This window comes from Triticum aestivum, chromosome 5D (assembly GCF_018294505.1).
Source record: "Triticum aestivum cultivar Chinese Spring chromosome 5D, IWGSC CS RefSeq v2.1, whole genome shotgun sequence".
Classification (NCBI taxonomy): domain Eukaryota; kingdom Viridiplantae; phylum Streptophyta; class Magnoliopsida; order Poales; family Poaceae; genus Triticum; species Triticum aestivum.
This window is the reverse complement of record NC_057808.1, coordinates 60363661-60386733: the sequence shown is the minus strand read 5'-3', so window position 1 is coordinate 60386733 and position 23073 is coordinate 60363661. Positions and strand designations below refer to the sequence as shown.

The 23073-nt window shown below is 49.4% G+C and overlaps 1 protein-coding gene across 1 annotated transcript in view; it reads left to right on the top strand.

Moving 5' to 3' along the window:
• The first annotated feature begins 413 nt into the window (after positions 1 to 413).
• Positions 414 to 23073, top strand: part of LOC123120257 (DNA topoisomerase 2-like) — a 99124-nt gene continuing 76464 nt past the window's right edge. The window contains exon 1 of the mRNA XM_044540231.1: positions 414 to 1009. Coding sequence (XP_044396166.1) covers positions 452 to 1009 — 558 coding nt within the window. The 5' untranslated portion in view covers positions 414 to 451. The remainder of the gene's footprint in view (positions 1010 to 23073) is intronic.

The following is a 23073-nucleotide window of genomic DNA, read 5'->3' as shown; positions in this document are numbered from 1 at the left end:
TGTTGCAGCAAATTAGAGAAGGATTAGTTTTGCAACAAAAGCATTGTTTCAGAAAATTAGAGAAGAGGGGCCGAGGGCCCATGTCACTTAATCGGACGGCTCGCGAGACGGCGGATCTTTTAAAAAAGACCCGCCGGCCGATGCGTAGCACATCCCCTCTGAATAAACGGATTTACAAAATAAAAAGGAAAGCTTTCAAGTTGCAACAAGAGGTGAAAGTGATCTTACAAGGAGTACTCCTCATTTAGTGTTTCGCTTCATAAATAAAAAAAAGAAGAAGAAAGAAGAAAGAAACAAGTGATGATCCCACGGCCCGAGATCCTAGCCTTTCGTTCCCCGACCCCCCCACGATCAGGCTACATTTAAATTTCGAATCCCGCCCCTTCTGCTCCCACACCCCGCAATCCCCGGCACCCAAATCCCTAGCGGCACACAACCTCGGTGTGCCGCCATGGCCGCCGCCTCCACGAATCCCCCGCTCAAGTCCATCTCCTCCGCCGGAGGGGTCCGCGCCGAGAAGGCCATCGAGGAGTTCTACCAGAGGAAGACACAGTTGGAGCACATGGTGCTGCGCCCAGACACGTACGTCGGCTCGGTCGAGAAGCACACGCTGACGCTGTGGGTCTACGAGGACGGTGCCATGGTGAACCGTCCTGTCACCTACGTCCCCGGCCTCTACAAGATCTTCGACGAGATCCTCGTCAACGCCGCCGACAACAAGCAGCGCGACCGCTCCATGGACTCCCTCCAGGTCGACATCGACGTCGAGGGCTGCTGTATCTCTGTCTACAACAACGGATACGGCATACCCGTTGTGGTCGACCAGCAGGAGGGCATCTACGTGCCGGAGCTGATCTTCGGCCACCTCCTCACTAGCAGCAACTACCATGACAACGAGCGGAAGACCTTCGGCAGCAGGAACGGCTATGGCGCCATACTCGCCAACATCTTCTCCAGGGAATTCGTCATCGAGATCGCTGATGGGCGCCGACAGAAAAAGTACAAGCAGGTGAGACTGACCATTTTGTGGGTGGATTATAGTTAGATATAAATGGGACATCTAACAAATCGGTATGCTAGAGTTCATAATCTGGTGATTTTGGAGTGCTAGACCATACTTTTCTTTTCCGTGAATGAGATCTTGATAGTAGGGCATGTACAATGATGCTAATTGTTAGTTTTTTACTAATAAAAATTGTTGGAAATATGCCCTAGAGGCAATAATAAATGGTTATTATTATATTTCTTTGTTCATGATAATAGTCTATTGTTCATGCTATAATTGTATTGTCCGGAAATCGTAATACATGTGTGAATGCATAGACCACAATGTGTCCCTAGTAAGCCTCTAGTTGACTAGCTCGTTGATCAACAGATAGTCATGGTTTTCTGACTATGGACATTGGATGTCATTGATAACGGGATCACATCATTGGGAGAATGATGTGATGGACAAGACCCAATCCTAAGCATAGCATAAAAGGTCGTGTAGTTTCGTTTGCTAGAGCTTTTCCAATGTCAAGTATCTTTTCCTTAGACCATGAGATCGTGCAACTCCCGGATACCGTAGGAGTGCTTTGGGTGTGCCAAACGTCACAACGTAACTGGGTGACTATAAAGGTGCACTACGGGTATCTCCGAAAGTGTCTGTTGGGTTGGCACGGATCGAGACTGGGATTTGTCACTCCGTGTGACGGAGAGGTATCTCTGGGCCCACTCAGTAATGCATCATCATAATGAGCTCAATGTGACTAAGGCGTTAGTCACGGGATCATGCATTGCGGTACGAGTAAAGAGACTTGCCGGTAACGAGATTGAACAAGGTATTGGGATACCGACGATCGAATCTCGGGCAACTAACATACCGATTGACAAAGGGAATTGTATACGGGATTGATTGAATCCTCGACACCGTGGTTCATCCGATGAGATCATCGTGGAACATGTGGGAGCCAACATGGGTATCCAGATCCCGCTGTTGGTTATTGACCGGAGAGGCGTCTCGGTCATGTCTGCATGTCTCCCGAACCCGTAGGGTCTACACACTTAAGGTTCGGTGACGCTAGGGTTGTAGAGATATGTGTATGCGGAAACCCGAAAGTTGTTCGGAGTCCCGGATGAGATCCCGGACGTCACGAGAGGTTCCAGAATGGTCCGGAGGTGAAGAATTATATATAGGAAGTCAAGTTTCGGCCACCGGGAAAGTTTCGGGGGTTACCGGTATTGTACCGGGACCACCGGAAGGGTCCCGGGGGTCCACCGGGTGGGGCTACCTATCCCGGAGGGCCCCATGGGCTGAAGTGGGAAGGGAACCAGCCCCTAGTGGGCTGGGCGCCCCCCCATGGGCCTCCCCCCATGCGCCTAGGGTTGGGAACCCTAGGGTGGGGGGTTTCCCACTTGCCTTGGGGGGCAAGGCACCCCCCTTGGCCGCCGCCCCCACCCTAGATGGGATCCCTGGCCGGCGCCCCCCCTCCCAGGGGGCCTATATAAAGGGGGGGGAGGGAGGGCAGCAACAAGACAGCCTTGGGCGCCTCCCTCTCCCCCTGCTACACCTCTCCGTCTCGCAGAAGGTCGGCGAAGCCCTGCCGAGACCCGCTACATCCACCACCACGCCGTCGTGCTGCTGGATCTCCATCAACCTCTCCTTCCCCCTTGCTGGATCAAGAAGGAGGAGACGTCGCTGCACCGTACGTGTGTTGAACGCGGAGGTGCCGTCCGTTCGGCACTCGGTCATCGGTGATTTGAATCACGGCGAGTACGACTCCGTCATCCACGTTCATTGGAACGCTTCCGCTCGCGATCTACAAGGGTATGTAGATGCACTCCTTTCCCCTCGTTGCTAGTATACTCCATAGATGCATCTTGGTGAGCGTAGGAAAATTTTAAAATTATGCTACGATTCCCAACAGTGGCATCATGAGCCAGGCCTATGCGTAGTTACTATGCACGAGTAGAACACAAAGAAGTTGTGGGCGTTGAGTTTGCCAATTCTTCTTGCCACTACTAGTCGTTTCTTGTTTCGGCGGCATTGTAGGATGAAGCGGCCCGGACCGACCTTACACGTACGCTTACGTGAGACAGGTTCCACCGACTGACATGCACTAGTTGCATAAGGTGGCTAGCGGGTGTCTGTCTCTCCTACTTTAGTCGAAACGGATTCGATGAAAAGGGTCCTTATGAAGGGTAAATAGAAATTGGCAAATCACGTTGTGGTCATACGTAGGTAAGAAAACGTTCTTGCTAGAAACCTACAAACCACGTAAAAAATTGCAACAACAATTAGAGGACGTCTAACTTGTTTTTGCAGCAAGTGCTATGTGATGTGATATGGCCAGAAGATGTGATGAATGATATATGAGATGTATGAGATTGATCATATTCTTGTAATAGGAATCACGACTTGCATGTCGATGAGTATGACAACCGGCAGGAGCCATAGGAGTTGTCTTTATTATTTTGCATGACCTGCGTGTCATTGAATAACGCCATGTAAATTACTTTACTTTGTTGCTAAACGCGTTAGCCATAGAAGTAGAAGTAATCGTTGGCGTGACGACTTCATGAAGACACAATGATGGAGATCATGGTGTCATGCCGGTGACAAAGATGATCATGGTGCCCCGAAGATGGAGATCAAAGGAGCATAATGATATTGGCCATATCATGTCACTATTTGATTGCATGTGATGTTTATCATGTTTATACATCTTATTTGCTTAGAACGACGGTAGTAAGTAAGATGATCCCTTATAATAATTTCAAGAAAGTGTTCACCCTAACTGTGCACCATTGCGAAGGTTCGTTGTTTCGAAGCACCACGTGATGATCGGGTGTGATAGATTCTAACGTTCGAATACAACGGGTGTTGACGAGCCTAGCATGTACAGACATGGCCTCGGAACACACGCAATACACTTAGGTTGACTTGACGAGCCTAGCATGTACAGACATGGCCTCGGAACACGGAGGATCGAAAGGTCGAGCATGAGTCGTATAGAAGATACGATCAACATGGAGATGTTCACCGATCTTGACTAGTCCGTCTCACGTGATGATCGGACACGGCCTAGTTAAACTCGGATCATGTTTCACTTAGATGACTAGAGGGATGTCTATCTGAGTGGGAGTTCATTAAATAATTTGATTAGATGAACTTAATTATCATGAACTTAGTCTAAAATCTTTACACTATGTCTTGTAGATCAAATGGCCAACGTTGTCCTCAATTTCAACGCGTTCCTAGAGAAAACCAAGCTGAAAGATGATGGCAGCAACTATACGGACTGGGTCCGGAACCTGAGGCTCATCCTCATAGTAGCCAAGAAAGATTATGTCTTAGAAGCACCGCTAGGTGATGCACCAATCCCACAGAACCAAGACGTTATGAACGCTTGGCAATCACGTGCTGATGATTACTCCCTCGTTCAGTGCGGCATGCTTTACAGCTTAGAACCGGGTCTCCAAAAGCGTTTTGAGAAACATGGAGCATATGAGATGTAGGAGGAGCTGAAATTAGTTTTTCAAGCTCATGCCCGGGTCGAGAGATATGATGTCTCCGACAAGTTCTTCAGCTGTAAAATGGAGGAGAATAGTTCTGTTAGTGAGCACATACTCAGAATGTCTGGGTTGCACAACCGCTTGACTCAGCTGGGAGTTAATCTCCTGGATGACGCGGTCATTGACAGAATCCTCCAGTCGCTTCCACCAAGCTACAAGAGCTTTGTGATGAACTACAATATGCAGGGGATGGAAAAGACCATTCCTGAGGTATATTCTATGCTGAAATCAGCTGAGGTAGAGATCAGAAAAGAACATCAAGTGTTGATGGTGAATAAAACCACTAAGTTCAAGAAGGGCAAGGGTAAGAAGAACTTCAAGAAGGACGGCAAGGGAGTTGCCGCGCCCGGTAAACCAGTTACCGGGAAGAAGTCAAAGAATGGACCCAAGCCTGAAACTGAGTGCTTTTATTGTAAGGGAAGTGGTCACTGGAAGCGGAACTGCCCCAAATACTTAGCGGACAAGAAGGCCGGCAACACCAAAGGTATATGTGATATACATGTAATTGATGTGTACCTTACCAGTACTCGTAGTAGCTCCTGGGTATTTGATACCGGTGCGGTTGCTCATATTTGTAACTCAAAACAGGAACTACGGAATAAACGGAGACTGGCGAAGGACGAGGTGACGATGCGCGTAGGGAATGGTTCCAAGGTCGATGTGATCGCTGTCGGCACGCTACCTCTGCATCTACCCACGGGATTAGTTTTAAACCTCAATAATTGCTATTTAGTGCCAGCTTCGAGCATGAACATTGTATCTGGATCTCGTTTAATTCGAGATGGCTACTCATTTAAATCTGAGAATAATGGTTGTTCTATTTATTTGAGAGATATGTTTTATGGTCATGCCCCGCTGGTCAATGGTTTATTTTTGATGAATCTCGAACGTGATGTTACACATGTTCATAGTGTGAATACCAAAAGATGTAAAGTTGATAACGAGAGTCCCACATACTTGTGGCACTGCCGCCTTGGTCACATTGGTGTCAAGCGCATGAAGAAGCTCCATGCAGATGGACTTTTGGAGTCCCTTGATTACGAATCATTTGACACATGCGAACCATGCCTCATGGGTAAGATGACCAAGACTCCGTTCTCCGGAACAATGGAGCGAGCAACCAACTTATTGGAAATCATACATACCGATGTGTGCGGTCCAATGAGTGTTGAGGCTCGTGGAGGATATCGTTATGTTCTCACTCTCACTGATGATTTAAGTAGATATGGGTATGTCTACCTAATGAAACACAAGTCTGAAACCTTTGAAAAGTTCAAGGAATTTCAGAGTGAAGTTGAGAATCAACGTGACAGGAAAATAAAATCCTTACGATCAGATCGTGGTGGAGAATATTTAAGTCACGAGTTTGGTGCACACTTAAGGAAATGTGGAATAGTTTCAGAACTCACGCCGCCTGGAACACCTCAGAGAAACGGTGTGTCCGAACGTCGTAATCGCACTCTATTAGATATGGTGCGATCTATGATGTCTCTTACCGATTTACCGCTCTCATTTTGGGGCTACGCTTTAGAGACTGCCGCATTCACTTTAAATAGGGCTCCGTCGAAATCCGTTGAGACGACACCGTATGAATTATGGTTTGGGAAGAAACCTAAGCTGTCGTTTCTAAAAGTTTGGGGATGCGATGCTTATGTCAAGAAACTTCAACCTGAAAAGCTCGAACCCAAGTCGGAAAAATGCGTCTTCATAGGATACCCTAAGGAAACTATTGGGTATACCTTCTACCTCAGATCCGAAGGCAAGATCTTCGTTGCCAAGAACGGGTCCTTTCTGGAGAAGGAGTTTCTCTCGAAAGAATTGAGTGGGAGGAAAGTGGAACTTGATGAGGTGATAATCACCCCTTCCGAACCGGAAAGTAGCGCAGCGCGGGAAAATGTTCCTGTGGTGCCTACACCGACTGGGGAGGAAGTTAATGATGATGATCATGAAGCTTCAGATCAAGTTACTGAACTTCGTAGGTCCACAAGGACACGTTCCGCACCAGAGTGGTACGGTAACCTTGTCCTGGAAATCATGTTGTTAGACAATGGTGAACCTTCGAACTATGAAGAAGCGATGGCGGGCCCGGATTCCGACAAATGGCTAGAAGCCATGAAATCTGAGATAGAATCCATGTATGAAAACGAAGTATGGACTTTGACTGACTTGCTCGATGAGCGGCGAGCCATAGAAAACAAATGGATCTTTAAGAAGAAGACGGACGCAGATGGTAATGTGACCATCTACAAAGCTCGACTTGTCGCTAAGGGTTATCGACAAGTTCAAGGGGTTGACTACGATGAGACTTTCTCACCCGTAGCGAAGCTGAAGTCCGTCCGAAGCATGCTAGCAATTGCCACATACTATGATTATGAGATATGGCAGATGGACGTCAAAACGGCATTCCTTAATGGCTTCCTTTAGGAAGAGTTGTATATGATGCAGCCGGAAGGTTTTGTCGATCCTAAGAATGCTAACAAAGTATGCAAGCTCCAACGCTCAATCTATGGGCTGGTGCAAGCATCTCGGAGTTGGAACATTCGCTTTGATGAGATGATCAAAGCGTTTGGGTTTACACAGACTTATGGAGAAGCCTGTGTTTACAAGAAAGTGAGTGGGAGCTCTATAGCATTTCTCTTATTATATGTAGATGACATATTATTGATGGGAAATGATATAGAATTCTTGGAGAGTATAAAGGCCTATTTGAATAAGTGTTTTTCAATGAAGGACCTTGGAGAAGCTGCTTATATATTAGGCATCAAGATCTATAGAGATAGATCAAGACGCCTCATTGGTCTTTCACAGAGTACATACCTTGACAAGATATTGAAGAAGTTCAGTATGGATCAGTCCAAGAAGGGGTTCTTGCCTGTATTGCAAGGTGTGCAATTGAGCACGGCTCAATGCCCGACCACGGCAGAAGATATAGAAAAGATGAGTGTCATCCCCTATGCCTCGGCCATAGGGTCTATTATGTATGCCATGCTGTGTACCAGACCTGATGTAAACCTTGCCGTAAGTTTGGTAGGAAGATACCAAAGTAATCCCGGCATGGAACACTGGACAGCGGTCAAGAATATCCTGAAGTACCTGAAAAGGACTAAGGATATGTTTCTCGTTTATGGAGGTGACGAAGAGCTCGTCGTAAAGGGTTACGTCGACGCTAGCTTCGACACAGATCTGGATGACTCGAAGTCACAAACCGGATACGTGTAATTTTTGAATGGAGGAGCAGTAAGCTGGTGCAGTTGCAAGCAAAGCGTCGTGGCGGGATCTACATGTGAAGCGGAATACATGGCAGCCTCGGAGGCAGCACAGGAAGCAGTCTGGATGAAGGAGTTCATTACCGACCTAGGGGTGATTCCCAATGCGTCGGGCCCGATGACTCTCTTCTGTGACAACACTGGAGCTATTGCCCTTGCGAAGGAGCCCACACTACTAGGAAAAGGCCTACTAATGGCGCACCTAATTTGGCCATTAATGGCGCATTAGTGGTGCGCCATTAGTAGCACGCCATTAGTATATTTTACGAATGGCGCACCCCAGATGCGCCATTAGTATATACAACAGTGCGCCATTAGTATGCCTCCCAGGGGGCCATGTATACCCAGGTGCTTTGGCATACTAATGGCGCACAACAACAGGATGCGCCATTAGTAACTTCGGCATACTAATGGCGCACTGTTTAGTGATGCGCCATTAGTATCCTTTGGCATACTAATGGCGCACTATGATGTGATGCGCCATTAGTATGAATATTAGGTTTTTTTATTTTTTAATTTTCTGTTTTTTGCACAGGTTACAAAATGTATAATTGGACAAAATATAGACATCACACATCAACAACAGATTCATTGAATACAATAGAAGATTAGTCTCTGAATACAATTCATCATTTTAGTCTCCGAATACAATTCATCATATTAGTCTCCGAATTGAAAAGACCGAACAAAGATAGAACATTATATTACAAGTCTCGAGACCGCGAGTTTGTCTTCACATTACAAGTCGATATCGATCATCTAAACTACCATCACATAGAAGAGAGCTGCGGTCATCACGATGAGCATCATCACGATGAAACTCGTCTTCATCCGGTTCCTCCAACGCTCCCTCCCCTCTCCCGCTAGATAGCGGGCGTATCTAGATTCGGCCTCAGCCCTAGTGGCGTACCCTTTGTAACTGTTATCGCTGAATCGGTGAACCTGTCTCCGACACTCCTCCCAGTCGTCGTAGACTCCGGGAACCTTACCCTTGTACACGACATACCACGGCATCGCTATGCAGTAGCCAAACGAAACGTTAGTACCAATTCACAGACAATACATAAGCAATATATAAGTATGCAACAGAACGATCGGAAGAGAAAAGCAAGACATTAATAGCATCGATTACATCTAAGTTGAAGGACTCTCGAAACCAAAGAGACATACTACAAGTTCATTAAAGTTTAATTACAACATGAGCCAATCGATGTTTCAGAACTAGACACAGCATCACTGCTTTCGACTCGACTCAAGGGACCGAAGCGTGGATGAAGCCGCCGTCTATCGTGGGAGTCATGAAACAACGGGCATTGTCAGCCTGCATTTGTAGGATTGTGTCGATGTCACTGTTGGACGGTTGATTTCTGAGGTAGAACTGCCCCGAGGTACGAAGGACATCTTGATGGATGATTTCCGCAAACTCCGACTGGATGCGAAAGAATTCTTGTCTGATGTCCGCGTCCTGGATTGCCGACACGCTCACGGCCCAATCTTTGAGTCTACTCGGTAGCAGTAGTTGATGATGGTCCCGTACGATCGCCCGCATGTGATGGATGGCGTAGTAGGCACCCTTCTGACCGCCAGGCGGCTGCTTGACGCAGCAGAACGTCGTATTGTGGGAGAACACGTGCTTGCCGTACTTACGAATAGGCCTGGTGAAGGTGCCTCCAGATTTGACGTAGCCGGGGAGAACATCATCAAGAACCTTCTTGACATTTGTGTAGTCTACGTTCGACTGACGGTCCGGGTCGAAATACGTGGCCATGGAATATTTGGGGCTTAGGAGGATGAGCGTGCAATGTGTGTCACTGCAGAAAACACGGAATGTTAAAAGAAAAACGATCGAAATCTAAGAATTCATATGTTACGGGGCGGTTGAGGGGAGGACTTACTCGGGAAAGTAAGGCACGAGGAAGTTATCCTTATCTTGGTTTGCCAGAATGACGCCTTCGAGGTAAGAACTCGCGACTTGCCGATCCCCAGCGCTGCCCAAGATCTTGGCACGCATGTAGAAGGGGTCGACTATCACGATGTCCGGGGTCTTGTCGCGAATGATCCGCATCTCCATACTCAGCGAAAATAGCCGAACGAAGGTGTAGTGCAGCGGATGAAGGTTCAACATAGCGTGGATGTCATCAAACCGCAGGACGATCGTACCCCCGATGGAGTTATCCACAAAGCCCTTGCCCTCTGGCACCTTGGCCGCGAAAACCGGGTATGCCACATCCTTCTCTCCGAGACGCCGCTTCTCCAAAGAAAGAACACTGTCATGCAGACTCCGCATAGCACCGGTTGCAGCATCGAGCATATTTCTCGGTAGCATCGGCCTACCCGCCACATGCACCCTCCTCGAGATATCCGCAGTTGAAGGTGGCCCGTCCTGAGCACGGATCGTACTCGGTGCCGGCTGGCCCGCACCCTTGTTAGTCTTTCTTTTGCGTGCCTTCTTCTTCTCCTGTAATGGGACCGAGTTCTGCTCACAGACCGCCTTATTGAGTGTGTTGGGGCTGATCATATTTCGCACCTCGCCTATCTGAGGCTCGGTGAAGTCAGCAGCTGGAGGCGTCTCCTGAGAGCTGAACTGCAGACGACGCCTGTTGCAACTTGGCTTCTCCGCGGTACCAGCTAGATCGCACACGTCTTTTGTTGGGTTGGGTTCTTGAGAAGGAGGCCCCATGAAGTCGCCACCGTCCCCATGATCGGCAAAGTACTGATCGACGTTGGCAAATGTATCATCGTCGTCGTCGTTCTGATCCTGTGCCATATGCATGTTTGGATCCAGTGGCATAGGGATGTCCAGCACCATTGCGGCGGTCTTGCCATGGGGCCGACTTGGCGCCGGCACGACTGGCGGTGTTGTCTTTGGGGTGGTGTCCCCCATCCCCAAACGAATCTGGCTCTTCGGCCAAAGCAGGGGCCAGCTCAGGCAGGCGCTGAGGGTCATCATGTCATCATCATCGGCCCCGATGGGTCGAATCGGAGGTAACAACTCGTCACAGCCTGGCAGCACCCGAACCAGTTGAACCCTAAACAAGTTGGGTGGCATCTGGGTACCGTGGAACAAGGGGTTGCCCGGTTGAACGATTTTGCCCTTGGCGACATCGACCAACTCGTTGTTCACAAAGTGCAGGAGAGTGCACGGAACGTCGGCGGCGCCCTGCGAAAACATGTAGGGCGTTAGGGATGCCCAGTCAAAGGCAAGGAGATGAAGTCCTCGGCCGAGAGAGGCTTAATTAGTTACCGTGATGATGGCGTCGAGCTCGGCTAATGTCGAGGCACCACCAACGGCGGGCGTGCAGTTGACGGAGGGGCCGCTTGCTGCAGAGGTGCCGGCCGGCGTACACCCGGGTGCATTAAGCTCCCGTGCCGGCGTCGGAGACACCAATGCCGCCTCCACTGGAGACACCAATGGCCCCGCCATCGCGTTCTGCGAGTTGCTGGCCGTGAAGCTAGGAATCGGGGGCGGCCCCTGTTGGCCGCCCGCAATCCACGCACTAATCCCCTGGATCAAGGTAGGCACAATGGCGGTGATCGTCGCTCCGAGTTGTTGTTGCACTTGCTCTTGGACAATCTCCGGAATCCGCGCCACCTATGTCCTGAGTTCTTGAACCTCGCGCGCCTGGCTTTCCGAGCTGGTCTTTTTCTCCTTTCGCCCACCAGTGTTATAGTATGACGACCATTTTGTCGACAAGCCTTTGCCGGCCACACGACCAGCTGACGTCGGCTTACTGAGCTTATCCTTATTCTTCATTACATTCAACGCCCTATTTAGAGTGGTGTCCCAAGGGTTGCTCTTAGTCGACCCCGCGCTACTGCTTTCAGTCGCCTGCGGAAGGAATGTGAACCATTTAGAAATTTGGCTTCATTAATTAGAATGCAACCATATGGAGCTAATTACGCGGGGGTGTATTCCTTACCAGAACAAGCTCAAGCGCCCTGGTCTTCGGATCCGTGGTAAGCTCCTTTGTTTTCGGGTCCTTCTTGTACCGGGCCCTGACAAAGTTCCTGGTCTGCTTGTCACCGTATTTATCGAAGAGGGGCGGTAGGCCTTGCTCGGCACGGTCCGCCTCCTCCTTGTCCCATATAGGCTCTGCCACTCTGTAACCGCCGGGACCGAGTGTGTGTTCCCCTAAGTTCAGCTCCCGCATTTCTTTCCCCCACTTACTTGATTCGGAGTTTGCGGTGCTCGAGCAATTGATCTTGAAGTCGTTGTAGTCATCTTCGGTGATCGAAGGATTTTTCTCCTTGATCTTCTCATAACTCTCACCTTTCTTGATCATTCTCTTCACATTGCTTTTCCAAGTAGACAGGGCCTTGCTCATCTTCGTGAGGGCAGCATTGTTCACTTTATTCCCTTTGAGGCTTGTGTTTTCAAATTCAGCGGGGAACTTGTATCGTTCGTGCAGCTTCGTGAAGAGGAGGTTGCGCAAATTCCCTCGGTCAGGATGCCTCAGGTTCTCGGTGTTGATCGAGACGGTGCTCCGGAGAATGCACCCGAGCTGAAGCGAGTACCCCTTGACTATTCGTTCGGGCGCCGTTGGATTCCCGTCGGAGTCCACTTCAGTAACTTCCTCCTTGAGGGTGCGGAGCACGGTCGGGCGCCGGTCCTTCCGTTGCCTCTTCGGTTGGCTGCCATCTGTGCGTGCGCCGCCATCATCAGTGGTGGCATCCTCGGCGGCACCATCAGTGGTGGCATCAGTGGGGTCATCCTCGGCGGTACCATCAGTGGTCTCAGGATCGGTGGGGAAGGCGGCGTCCTCATACAAGTGAGGTTGTTCCTCCATCTCCTGGGACAGCTTCCAGAATGGCTTGACGCCCGAACCCCCGGCCTCATCGTTGTTGGCCATGTTTCTCTCTAAATAGGAACAAAGTTTGGTCAAAAAGTTGGTTATTGTCAAGGAACAAGATCATGGTCTCATCATTTAGGGTTTGTCGACACCGAGGCATCCTAAAAGCTAAGCTTTTATCATTGAGGGTTTTTCGACGCCGAGGCACCCTAAAAGCCTAAGCTTTCATCATTTCGGTTTTTATCGACACCGAGGCACCCTAAAAGCCATGCATTAGTCACAAGTACGCCGGGGCACTTGATCCTACTTAATTAACTACTAAGATACCCCGGCCCATGCATTAGTCACAAGTACCCCATATGTCCTATTTTTAGCAAAGCCATGCTAAAATTCACGGAAAATTTCAGCATGACCTTTGCTGAAAATAGGACATATGGAGTACCCGAATTTGCCGGAACGGAAGTTAATCGACATTCCGGCAAACTCAAGGGCCTCTCGGGTGGACAAGGCAAAAAAGGCCTCCATCACAACATGGAAAATACATTGGCATGTGAAGAGGTGAAACAATATATGCATCTCCAAGCAGTATCATTCAACATTTTGGACAAAACACTACAAGCAACATGAGACACTGAAAACAATTGCTACCAATGAATATACACTTCTACAACAAAATAAATCAGAAACTTAGTCTGTCATCATTAGGCAGCCACCATTAGTTATTCCGTTATGTTAAAGCAAATAAAACAGAGAATTGACTTGTGCAATCTGCAGGTAGCAGTAGCAGGGACATGCAGGTTACTGCTGGTGGCATCCGAGATGTTTCACGAACGTCGGGTGTGTGCCAATGTATGCAAAGAATTGAAGATTGAAAAAGTTTCGAGCTACGCTGGAAGTTGATTGTGTGATGAGCTTCTTTTAAACGACAGTCGCTTTCAGAAAGAGATTGTTTGGTTTTTGTAATAGACTAAGTAAAGTTGTTGGAGTGAGCTGATCTCTTACATGGATAGCTTGCTTTGGTTTGGCTGAGAGCCATCCTTGTCGCTTTTACATGTGTTTGTTTTTCTTATTTACAAGAGTGCCACTAGGCTGCTATGCTAACTACTACAAGACTTGTGCTTGATGTAGTGCTGCTGCTACAACAAGTGCACCACAAACAAGCAGCAGCAGCAAGAAAATTAAAATTTGGGCTGCTGTTATGTGGTCGTTGGAGGTGCACCACAATGCAGTAGTATGTAGTCTTGATGGCCAGCATCCAGAATTAACAATGGCTTGATGGGTGCAGACACGCATACCATTCCAAAATTGTATGAGCACAAAAGAGGACAGATTATTTTAAGAAGACCAATAGCATCACCATCTATTGATATAACACGTGAAGTTCTACTCATATTGTATCAGCTTAACAATTAGTCATGCAAAGGATCCAAAAAAACTTGCACGTCAGAAACCTAAAGAAGATGATCCAACTCACAGGTACGTATCAATAGGCATGCAGGTTCACTTAGACTTGGTTGACAATATAAATCCAAACTATAAAAAAAAACATGCAACGGTCCTATGGATCCAAATATAAACGTACCAATCAGAAAACTAGATGAATGGTCAACACATATCTAGTCAATATGCATGTTTATACCACCGGCCATCTACTTCTCATGGAAAGTTGTACAGGTCCGGATATGCTTTCACATCAGAAAAATAAGAATTGACATCATGTAAACATCAATACGCGTGCAGGTCACCTAGACCTGATTGAGACTTCGAGGAATCTTGACAATGTAAATCCAAACTTAAATTATTAGTCAAGCAAAGTTCCTATGTATCCAAATAAACTTGCACATCAGAGAGCTACAGGAACAATATGATTAAGTCTTGCACATCCAAACTTGATGACAGCAGTGGTAACATGAAGAAACAGAGCAAAAATGTAGTTTTGAGTAACAAAACAATCCTAAAATTTACAAAGGGGAAGGAGGAGGCCGGAGGGGGAGGGAGAGGTGGGGGCAGTACCTGAGGAGGCGGAGGAGGCCAGAGGGGACAAGGAGGAGGTCGGAGCGGCGCGGCGGTGGCGCGGACGAGGAGGAGGGCGAGGACGAGGACGACGGGGCGGCGGCGTCGGGAGAGGAGAGGGGAAGGGGATCGAGGGCGACGTCGAGGGGCGAGGAGGAGGTCGGGGCAGCGGCATCGGGAGAGGAGAGGGGAAGGGGCAGCGGCGTCGGGGCGTCGGGGCGGAGACGAGGACGACGGGGCGGCGTCGAGGCGGCGGGGCAGCGGCATCGGGAGAGGAGAGGGGAAGGGGATCGAGGGCGAGGGCGAGGGAGAGAGAGGGGATAGGTTATCTTCCAACACGTACATCCATACTAATGGCGCACCTCACCCTGGTGCGCCATAAGTACATCCATACTAATGGCGCACCTCACCCTGGTGCGCCATTAGTATTTTTTTTTATTTCTGCTCGAGCCAACAGGTTATCTTCCACCTGACCTGATCCACACCAAGTTCCCTCTACTAGCTCAATTGGTCAGCAGCCAGTTCTCACACCAGGAGGTCCTGGGTTCGATTCCCAGGCTCCACAATTTTTTTATGCATTTAAAATGCTGTTTGATATTTATTTGTGTTTAAATATGTTCAAACTTGTTTAAATCATAACAGTAATATTTTTTTATAAGACAGTAATAATTTTTTTTAAAATATCATCAAACAGTAATGCCGGTGGAGCGGGGGAGGGTGCGCGGGGTGTGGGGGGCCGGTGGACCGGGGGGTGCTTGGCGGCGAGGGGGACCGGATCTGGCGAGGTGGGATAGCGATCGAGATGGAGGGGGATCGAGATCGAGTGTCCATGAAATTTAAAAATATTCATGATAGTTCAAAAAGTGCCCATGAAATACAATCGAGAAATGAAGGCTACGATTTAAATACAATCGATCTTAGCTAGCTATCTGTTCACAATCTTCTTGCCCTTCTTTTTCGCAAATGGAGTTTTTCTGTGGAACGGACGTCCTTTAGGTAGGGTGGTCCTGCTTCTTCTTGTGGTGTATGCTGCTACTTCATCATCGTCGTCATGTTCGATTCTCGGGTCGCCGTACTTGTCGAAGTCTTGCTCATTGGCTACTCCATCCATTCCGATGATCTTCCTTTTGCCTCTCCTCACGACAACACGACTGGGCTTTGACGGGTCGGTAATGAAGAAGCATTGGTCCACTTGGGAAGCCAGTACCCATGGCTCATTTTTCGCGGTGACGTTTGCGCCTGCGGTCTTGGATTTGGCTTCGGGTATAACCATGGTGGTGAAATACCGGTCTTCTTTTAGGACGCTCTTGGCCCATCTAACACGGAACATCGGGACCTTCTCTCCAGCGTAGCTCAGCTCCCAGATCTCCTCGATCCTTCCGTAGTATCTGTCCTTGTCGTTACCGGTGTAGGATTCCATCGTTACCGCGGAGTTCTGATAACCATCGCTCTTCATTTCCTTGGCCTCGGTGTAGAATGTGTAGCCGTTGATATCGTACGCCTCATAGGTCATCAGGTTGTGCTCGGCGCCCTGTGACAAGGCGAATATGAGTTGTTCTTCCGCGGAAGAATCCTCATGTAAAGGGTACGACAGAAGCTTCTGCTTGAACCAACGCGTGAAACATGAGTTGTGCTCTTTGAGTATATCTCCGTCCGTCCTCTGTTGGCCTCGGTCATTGTACGTCTTCTTAATAAAGGTTTTGTGCTCTACCACCCAAGGATCGACCACGTCTATGTGTTGTAGCGCGACTAGGTTTGCTCTTTCAAAGTCGGCGAGTCGACCCTCGAAGTCGACATGCATTTCGCGGCGACCCTCACGGTGACCCCATCCAGCGAGCCTGCCGAGGTGCCTGTTGACGGGCAGACCAACGGGGTTCTCGATGCCTAGATAATTCGTGCAGTAGGAGATGCACTCTTCGGTCAGAAAGCCCCTGGCTATGCTTCCCTCTGGACGTGACATGTTGCGAACGTATCCTTTGATGACACCATTCATCCTTTCGAACGGCATCATGCTGTGCAGGAACGTCGGCCCGAGTTGGATGATATCGTCCACGATATGGACCAGCAGATGCACCATAACGTCGAAGAATGCGGGCGGGAAGTACATCTCAAGCTCGCATAGTATCAGCACGATCTCTTCCTGTAGCCTTCTGAGTTGCCTCACGCCAACAGACTTCCGAGAGATGACGTCGAAAAAGTTGCATAGGCCAAATAGCGTTTCACGGACGTGCGCGTCCATGATCCCACGGATTGCAACTGGAAGTATCTGTGTCATCAGCATGTGACAGTCGTGAGACTTCATCCCGCTGAACTTCAGCTTCGCTAGGTCTAGGTATCTGCTTATCTTCCCCGCGTAACCGTAAGGAAGTTTTACTCCTACGAGGCAGGTGAAAAACTGCTCGATCTCCTCCTGACTTAGAGTGAAGCACGCGGGAGGGTAGTCATTTCCGGTCTTCTTGGCCTTTTTGCCTTTGCGAGGACTTTCCGTGTCCTGCTTCGCCTCATCATCATCATCATCATCATCATCATCATCATATATAGCGTGAAGCTCCTGCCTGATGCCCATTGATTTCAAGTCTGCCGTTGCTTTCGGCCCATCTTTGGTCCTCTCTGGCATGTTGAGCAGGGTACCAAGCAGACTCTCGCACACATTCTTCGTGATATGCATGACATCAAGGCTGTGAGGCACACGGTGGATCTTCCAGTACGGCAAGTCCTAGAAAACAGACCTCGTTTTCCATACCTTCAGCAGCGGCTCTGGCGCCTTTCGCTTCTTTCCCGGCTCTGGCACCTTTTGCTTCTTTCCCGGCAGTGGGCAGTCTTTCCAATTTTTCAACAGCTCGTCTATTTCCTCGCCGCTCCTCGTACGCGGGCGTCCTCGGGGTTCGGTTTCACCATCGAATAGATCCTTGCGTTTTCTCCACGGGTCATCGTCGCGAAGCCACCTTCGATTTCCCATGAACACGGTTTTCGAAGACCCGGGATCTCTATCTAGCTGGCGATACGTTGTGTCATCCATGCACCTGACGCATCCAGAAAATCCGTGGACCACCTGCCCCGCGACATATCCGTAACCGAGATAGTCGTGCACCGTCGTGAGCAGCGCGGCTCTCATAGGGAAATATTCTTTCTCTGCGGCGTCCCACGTATTGGCTGGCGTTTTCCACAGCGTGTCAAGCTCCTCTTTCAGCAGCCCCAGATACAGATTGATGTCGTTCCCTGGTTGTTTCGGTCCTTCAATTAGCATACTCATGTGAATGTACTTCCTCTTCATGCACAACCAGGGGGGAAGGTTGTACGTCCACACAAACACAGGCCAGGTGCTATGTGTGCTTCTCTGGCTGCCAAACGGATTGACTCCATCGGTGCTCGCGCCCAGCACGATGTTCCTTGGATCATTCCCAAATTCTAGGTCTTCGAAGTTCAACGCTTGCCACTGGCTCGCATCCTTAGGGTGACTCAGCATCTTGTCTTTTTTTATCTATCTCCGGATCATTTGCGTCATCTTCTCGCTTCTTCTCCTCCCTATCCGCGTGCCAACGCAGGAGCTTTGCTACCTTAGGGTCCGCGAAATACCGCTGCAGACGAGGAGTGATCGGAAAGTACCACACCACTTTTCGAGGAGCTTTCTTCCTCTTCTTGTATCGAGTGACGCCGCACACCGGACATATGGTAGACTCCGCGTGCTCGTCCCGATAAATGATGCAATTGTTCATGCACATATGGTATTTCACGTGCGGTAAATCCAGAGGACACACGATTTTCTTCGCCTCCTCCAAACTGGTCGGGCACTTGTTCCCCTTGGGAAGACGTTCGTGCCAGAATGACATGTTCTCGTCGAAGCATGCGTCGGTCATTTTGTGTTTTACCTTCATCTTCAGAGCCATGAGCGTTACTTTCAGGCGGGTATCCTCGGGCCTGCATCCTTCATACAATGGAGTAACCGCGTCTAACTCAAGTTGATCCATCTTGGCTTTCTCTCGGGCGGCAGCTCTTGCGTTATCCGTCTGCTTGAGAAGCAGCTCTTGAATATGAGGGTCCTGCACCCAGCCCATCGATGGTCCAGAGTCGTCTGCTCCGCCGGCATCATCATCTTCATGATCATGCCCGTCGTCTGCTCCGGCATCTTCCTCATCATCATGTCCTGCATCTTCTACATGATGATTATGTACAGCATCACCGTCGTGATCATCTCCTGGGGATTCTTCGTCTTCTCGCCCGCCCGAGCCGCGGTGGTTGTCTTGCTGCCCTTCCTCATTTCTTGCCCGGCCCCCATGGACGACTTCGTAGTCATCTTCATCACCTTGCCACCGATAGCCATCCATGAAACCACGCAAGAGCAGGTGGTCCCGCACCTGCCCGGATTCCGGGTCCGCAATAAGGCTCTTCAGCTTGCATCTTCGACACGGACATCTTATCTCCGTCTCGTTTTTTTGAAGCATCTCGGCCTTCACGGACCTCAAAAACCTATTCACGATGCCTTCGGTCATCATGCGGACCATGGTCGCCTGCGGGGTAGAGCAAAACGATATTTTAGAACCAAGAAAAAATTTGGCATGACTTTCCCTAAAAATAGGACCAAAAAGAATGCTTAATGCCAAAATTCTCGCCGAAACGGAAATGAATCAACATTCCGGCAAAATATTGGCAACTATCGCATTTCAAATACCGGTACACCTCCAAACACAAACACATATGCAACACCACAAACATATGCAACACCACGAACATACATAGATCTAGCTAGGCCATAAAAAGTGCATGTGCACATTGTTGTAGGGAGAACAACATAAATATAGCTTCCCCCTTACTTACCTATCAAAACAAGGTAATTTAACCACTTAAACTGAATGAATCTATGGTGGAAATGAGGTGAAAAAGAGGAGGCACCCGAGACAAGGAGGAGGTGGAGAGAATGAAGTGGGGAGAAAGTGAGTGTGGGTAGGAGAGGCTGTCCAAAATATCTTGTTGCTGCCCACTTACTAATGGCGCACCAACTCTAAATGCGCCATTAGTAATCCAGGTTACTAATGGCGCACCTTCTGGTGGTGCGCCATTAGTAGTTTTGCAAAAAAAAAACATACTAATGGCGCACTGTTCCACAGTGCGCCATTACTAGTTTAAACTAGTAATGGCGCACGGTGGAAAAGTGCGCCATTATAGTTTTGCAAAAAAGGGAATAAAAAATATAATAGAAAAAACAACATTAGTGGCGCACTTTCCGGCAGGTGCGCCATTACCAGATACAACTAGTAATGGCGCACTCTGTCTGGATGCGCCATTAGTATGTTTGGACAGGCGCACTAGTTAATTTTTTTTATACTAATGGCGGACCCTGGGCCAGGTGCGCCATTACAAGTTACAACTAGTAATGGCGCACTGCGTCTGGATGCGCCATTAGTATGTTTGGACAGGCGCACTAGTTAAATTTTTTTTGATACTAATGGCGCACCCTGCGCCAGGTGCGCCATTAGTAGTTTCAACTCTAATGGCGTATCAGAAGGTGGTGCGCCATTAGTATATACTAATGGCGCACCGCTTGTCTGGTGCGCCATTAGTGTCAATCCCATCTATAGCCCTTTTTCTAGTAGTGCCAGGTTTCATAGGAAGACCAGGCATATCAAGCGTCGCTTCAACTCCATTCGTGAAAGTGTTCAAAATGGAGACATAGATATTTGTAAAGTACATACGGACCTGAATGTAGCAGATCCGTTGACTAAACCTCTCCCTAGGGCAAAACATGATCAACACCAGGACGCAATGGGTGTTCGATTCATCACAATGTAACTAGATTATTGACTCTAGTGCAAGTGGGAGACTGTTGGAAATATGCCCTAGAGGCAATAATAAATGGTTATTATTATATTTCTTTGTTCATGATAATAGTCTATTGTTCATGCTATAATTGTATTGTCCGGAAATCGTAATACATGTGTGAATGCATAGACCACAACGTGTCCCTAGTAAGCCTCTAGTTGACTAGCTCGTTGATCAACAGATAGTCATGGTTTCCTGACTATGGACATTGGATGTCATTGATAACGGGATCACATCATTGGGAGAATGATGTGATGGACAAGACCCAATCCTAAGCATAGCATAAAAGGTTGTGTAGTTTCGTTTGCTAGAGCTTTTCCAATGTCAAGTATCTTTTCCTTGGACCATGAGATCGTGCAACTCCCGGATACCGTAGGAGTGCTTTGGGTGTGCCAAACGTCACAACGTAACTGGGTGACTATAAAGGTGCACTACGGGTATCTCCGAAAGTGTCTGTTGGGTTGGCACGGATCGAGACTGGGATTTGTCACTCCGTGTGACGGAGAGGTATCTCTGGGCCCACTCAGTAATGCATCATCATAATGAGCTCAATGTGACTAAGGCGTTAGTCACGGGATCATGCATTGCGGTACGAGTAAAGAGACTTGCCGGTAACGAGATTGAACAAGGTATTGGGATACCGACGATCGAATCTCGGGCAAGTAACATACCGATTGACAAAGGGAATTGTATACGGGATTGATTGAATCGTCGACACCGTGGTTCCTCCGATGAGATCATCGTGGAACATGTGGGAGCCAACATGGGTATCTAGATCCCGCTGTTGGTTATTGACCGGAGAGGCGTCTCGGTCATGTCTGCATGTCTCCCGAACCCGTAGGGTCTACACACTTAAGGTTCGGTGACGCTAGGGTTGTAGAGATATGTGTATACGGAAACCCGAAAGTTGTTCGGAGTCCCGGATGAGATCCCGGACGTCACGAGAGGTTCCGAAATGGTCCGGAGGTGAAGAATTATATATAGGAAGTCAAGTTTCGGCCACCGGAAAAGTTTCAGGGGTTACCGGTATTGTACCGGGACCACCGGAAGGGTCCCGGGGGTCCACCGGGTGGGGCTACCTATCCCGGAGGGCCCCATGGGCTGAAGTGGGAAGGGAACCAGCCCCTAGTGGGCTGGGCGCCCCCCCATGGGCCTCCCCCCATGCGCCTAGGGTTGGGAACCCTAGGGTGGGGGGGTTTCCCACTTGCCTTGGGGGGCAAGGCACCCCCCTTGGCCGCCGCCCCCACCCTAGATAGGATCCCTGGCCGGCGCCCCCCCTCCCAGGGGGCCTATATAAAGGGGGGGGGAGGGAGGGCAGCAACAAGACAGCCTTGGGCGCCTCCCTCTCCCCCTGCTACACCTCTCCGTCTCGCAGAAGCTCGGCGAAGCCCTGCCGAGACCCGCTACATCCACCACCACGCCACCGTGCTGCTGGATCTCCATCAACCTCTCCTTCCCCCTTGCTGGATCAAGAAGGAGGAGACGTCGCTGCACCGTACGTGTGTTGAACGCGGAGGTGCCATCCGTTCGGCACTCGGTCATCGGTGATTTGAATCACGGCGAGTACGACTCCGTCATCCACGTTCATTGGAACGCTTCCGCTCGCGATCTACAAGGGTATGTAGATGCACTCCTTTCCCCTCGTTGTTAGTATACTCCATAGATGCATCTTGGTGAGCGTAGGAAAATTTTAAAATTATGCTACGATTCCCAACAAAAATATTGTTTCCTTTGATAATATGTAGCATTGATCAGTAAGTTTTACCCTGAAGACGCATATCTAATTTATACAGTCTATTAGGTTTGTAGGAGTAAATTGCAGAAAACCACCAGTTTGAGTGCTAGGTCATCAGAAAACACTAGGTTACAGTTTCTTGACAAAAAGCACCACCTCTCTCGTAAACATTTTGCAAAAACCACTGATCGGCGGATTAGTCTCGTTTGAGCGCGTTTATGACAGGTGGGCCCCTATTTGGCTTACGTGGCATAACTTTTCATGCCAAATGTGTTTTTATCTGTATTTACAAACTAGTCCCAACAATTTTATATAGACACCCCTTAATCAAAAATAAAAAACGCAATCAAGCCCTCGTGTGCACAAAACCGGTTGCACGGCGCCCATGGCTCACGCGAGCAGAAGGAAGGTGGATGGGGCGGACCATGGGTCTCGTCGCCGGCGAGAGGGAGCACCATCAGGGCTTAGGGAGCGGCGGCGCGCCACTGGCCGGCCAACTGCAGATCGTCGAGGACGGCCTGCGGAGGGAGCGGCGGTGACGGCAGCCTACAGATCCGATGCCGGGCGAGAACGGCGGCGGCCTGTGTAGGGAGCAGCGACGGCAGCGGTCTGCGTAGGGAGAGGCGACGTTGGCGGTTGCCTGCGATGGAGCGGCGACTGCCTGCGGAGGGAGTGACAGCGGCGGCCTGCGCAGGAAGCAACGACGACGGCGGTCTGCGGACGGAACGGCGACGGCGGCAGTTGCCTGCGTAGGGAACGACGGCGGCTGTTGCCTGCGGAGGGAGCGGCGGTGCCCTGCGTAGGGAGCGGCAATGGCGGCGGTTGCGTGCGGAGGGAACGACGGCGGCTTCCCGCGAAGGGAGCGGCGGCTGCCCGCGAGAGGGAAGGGAGGGGG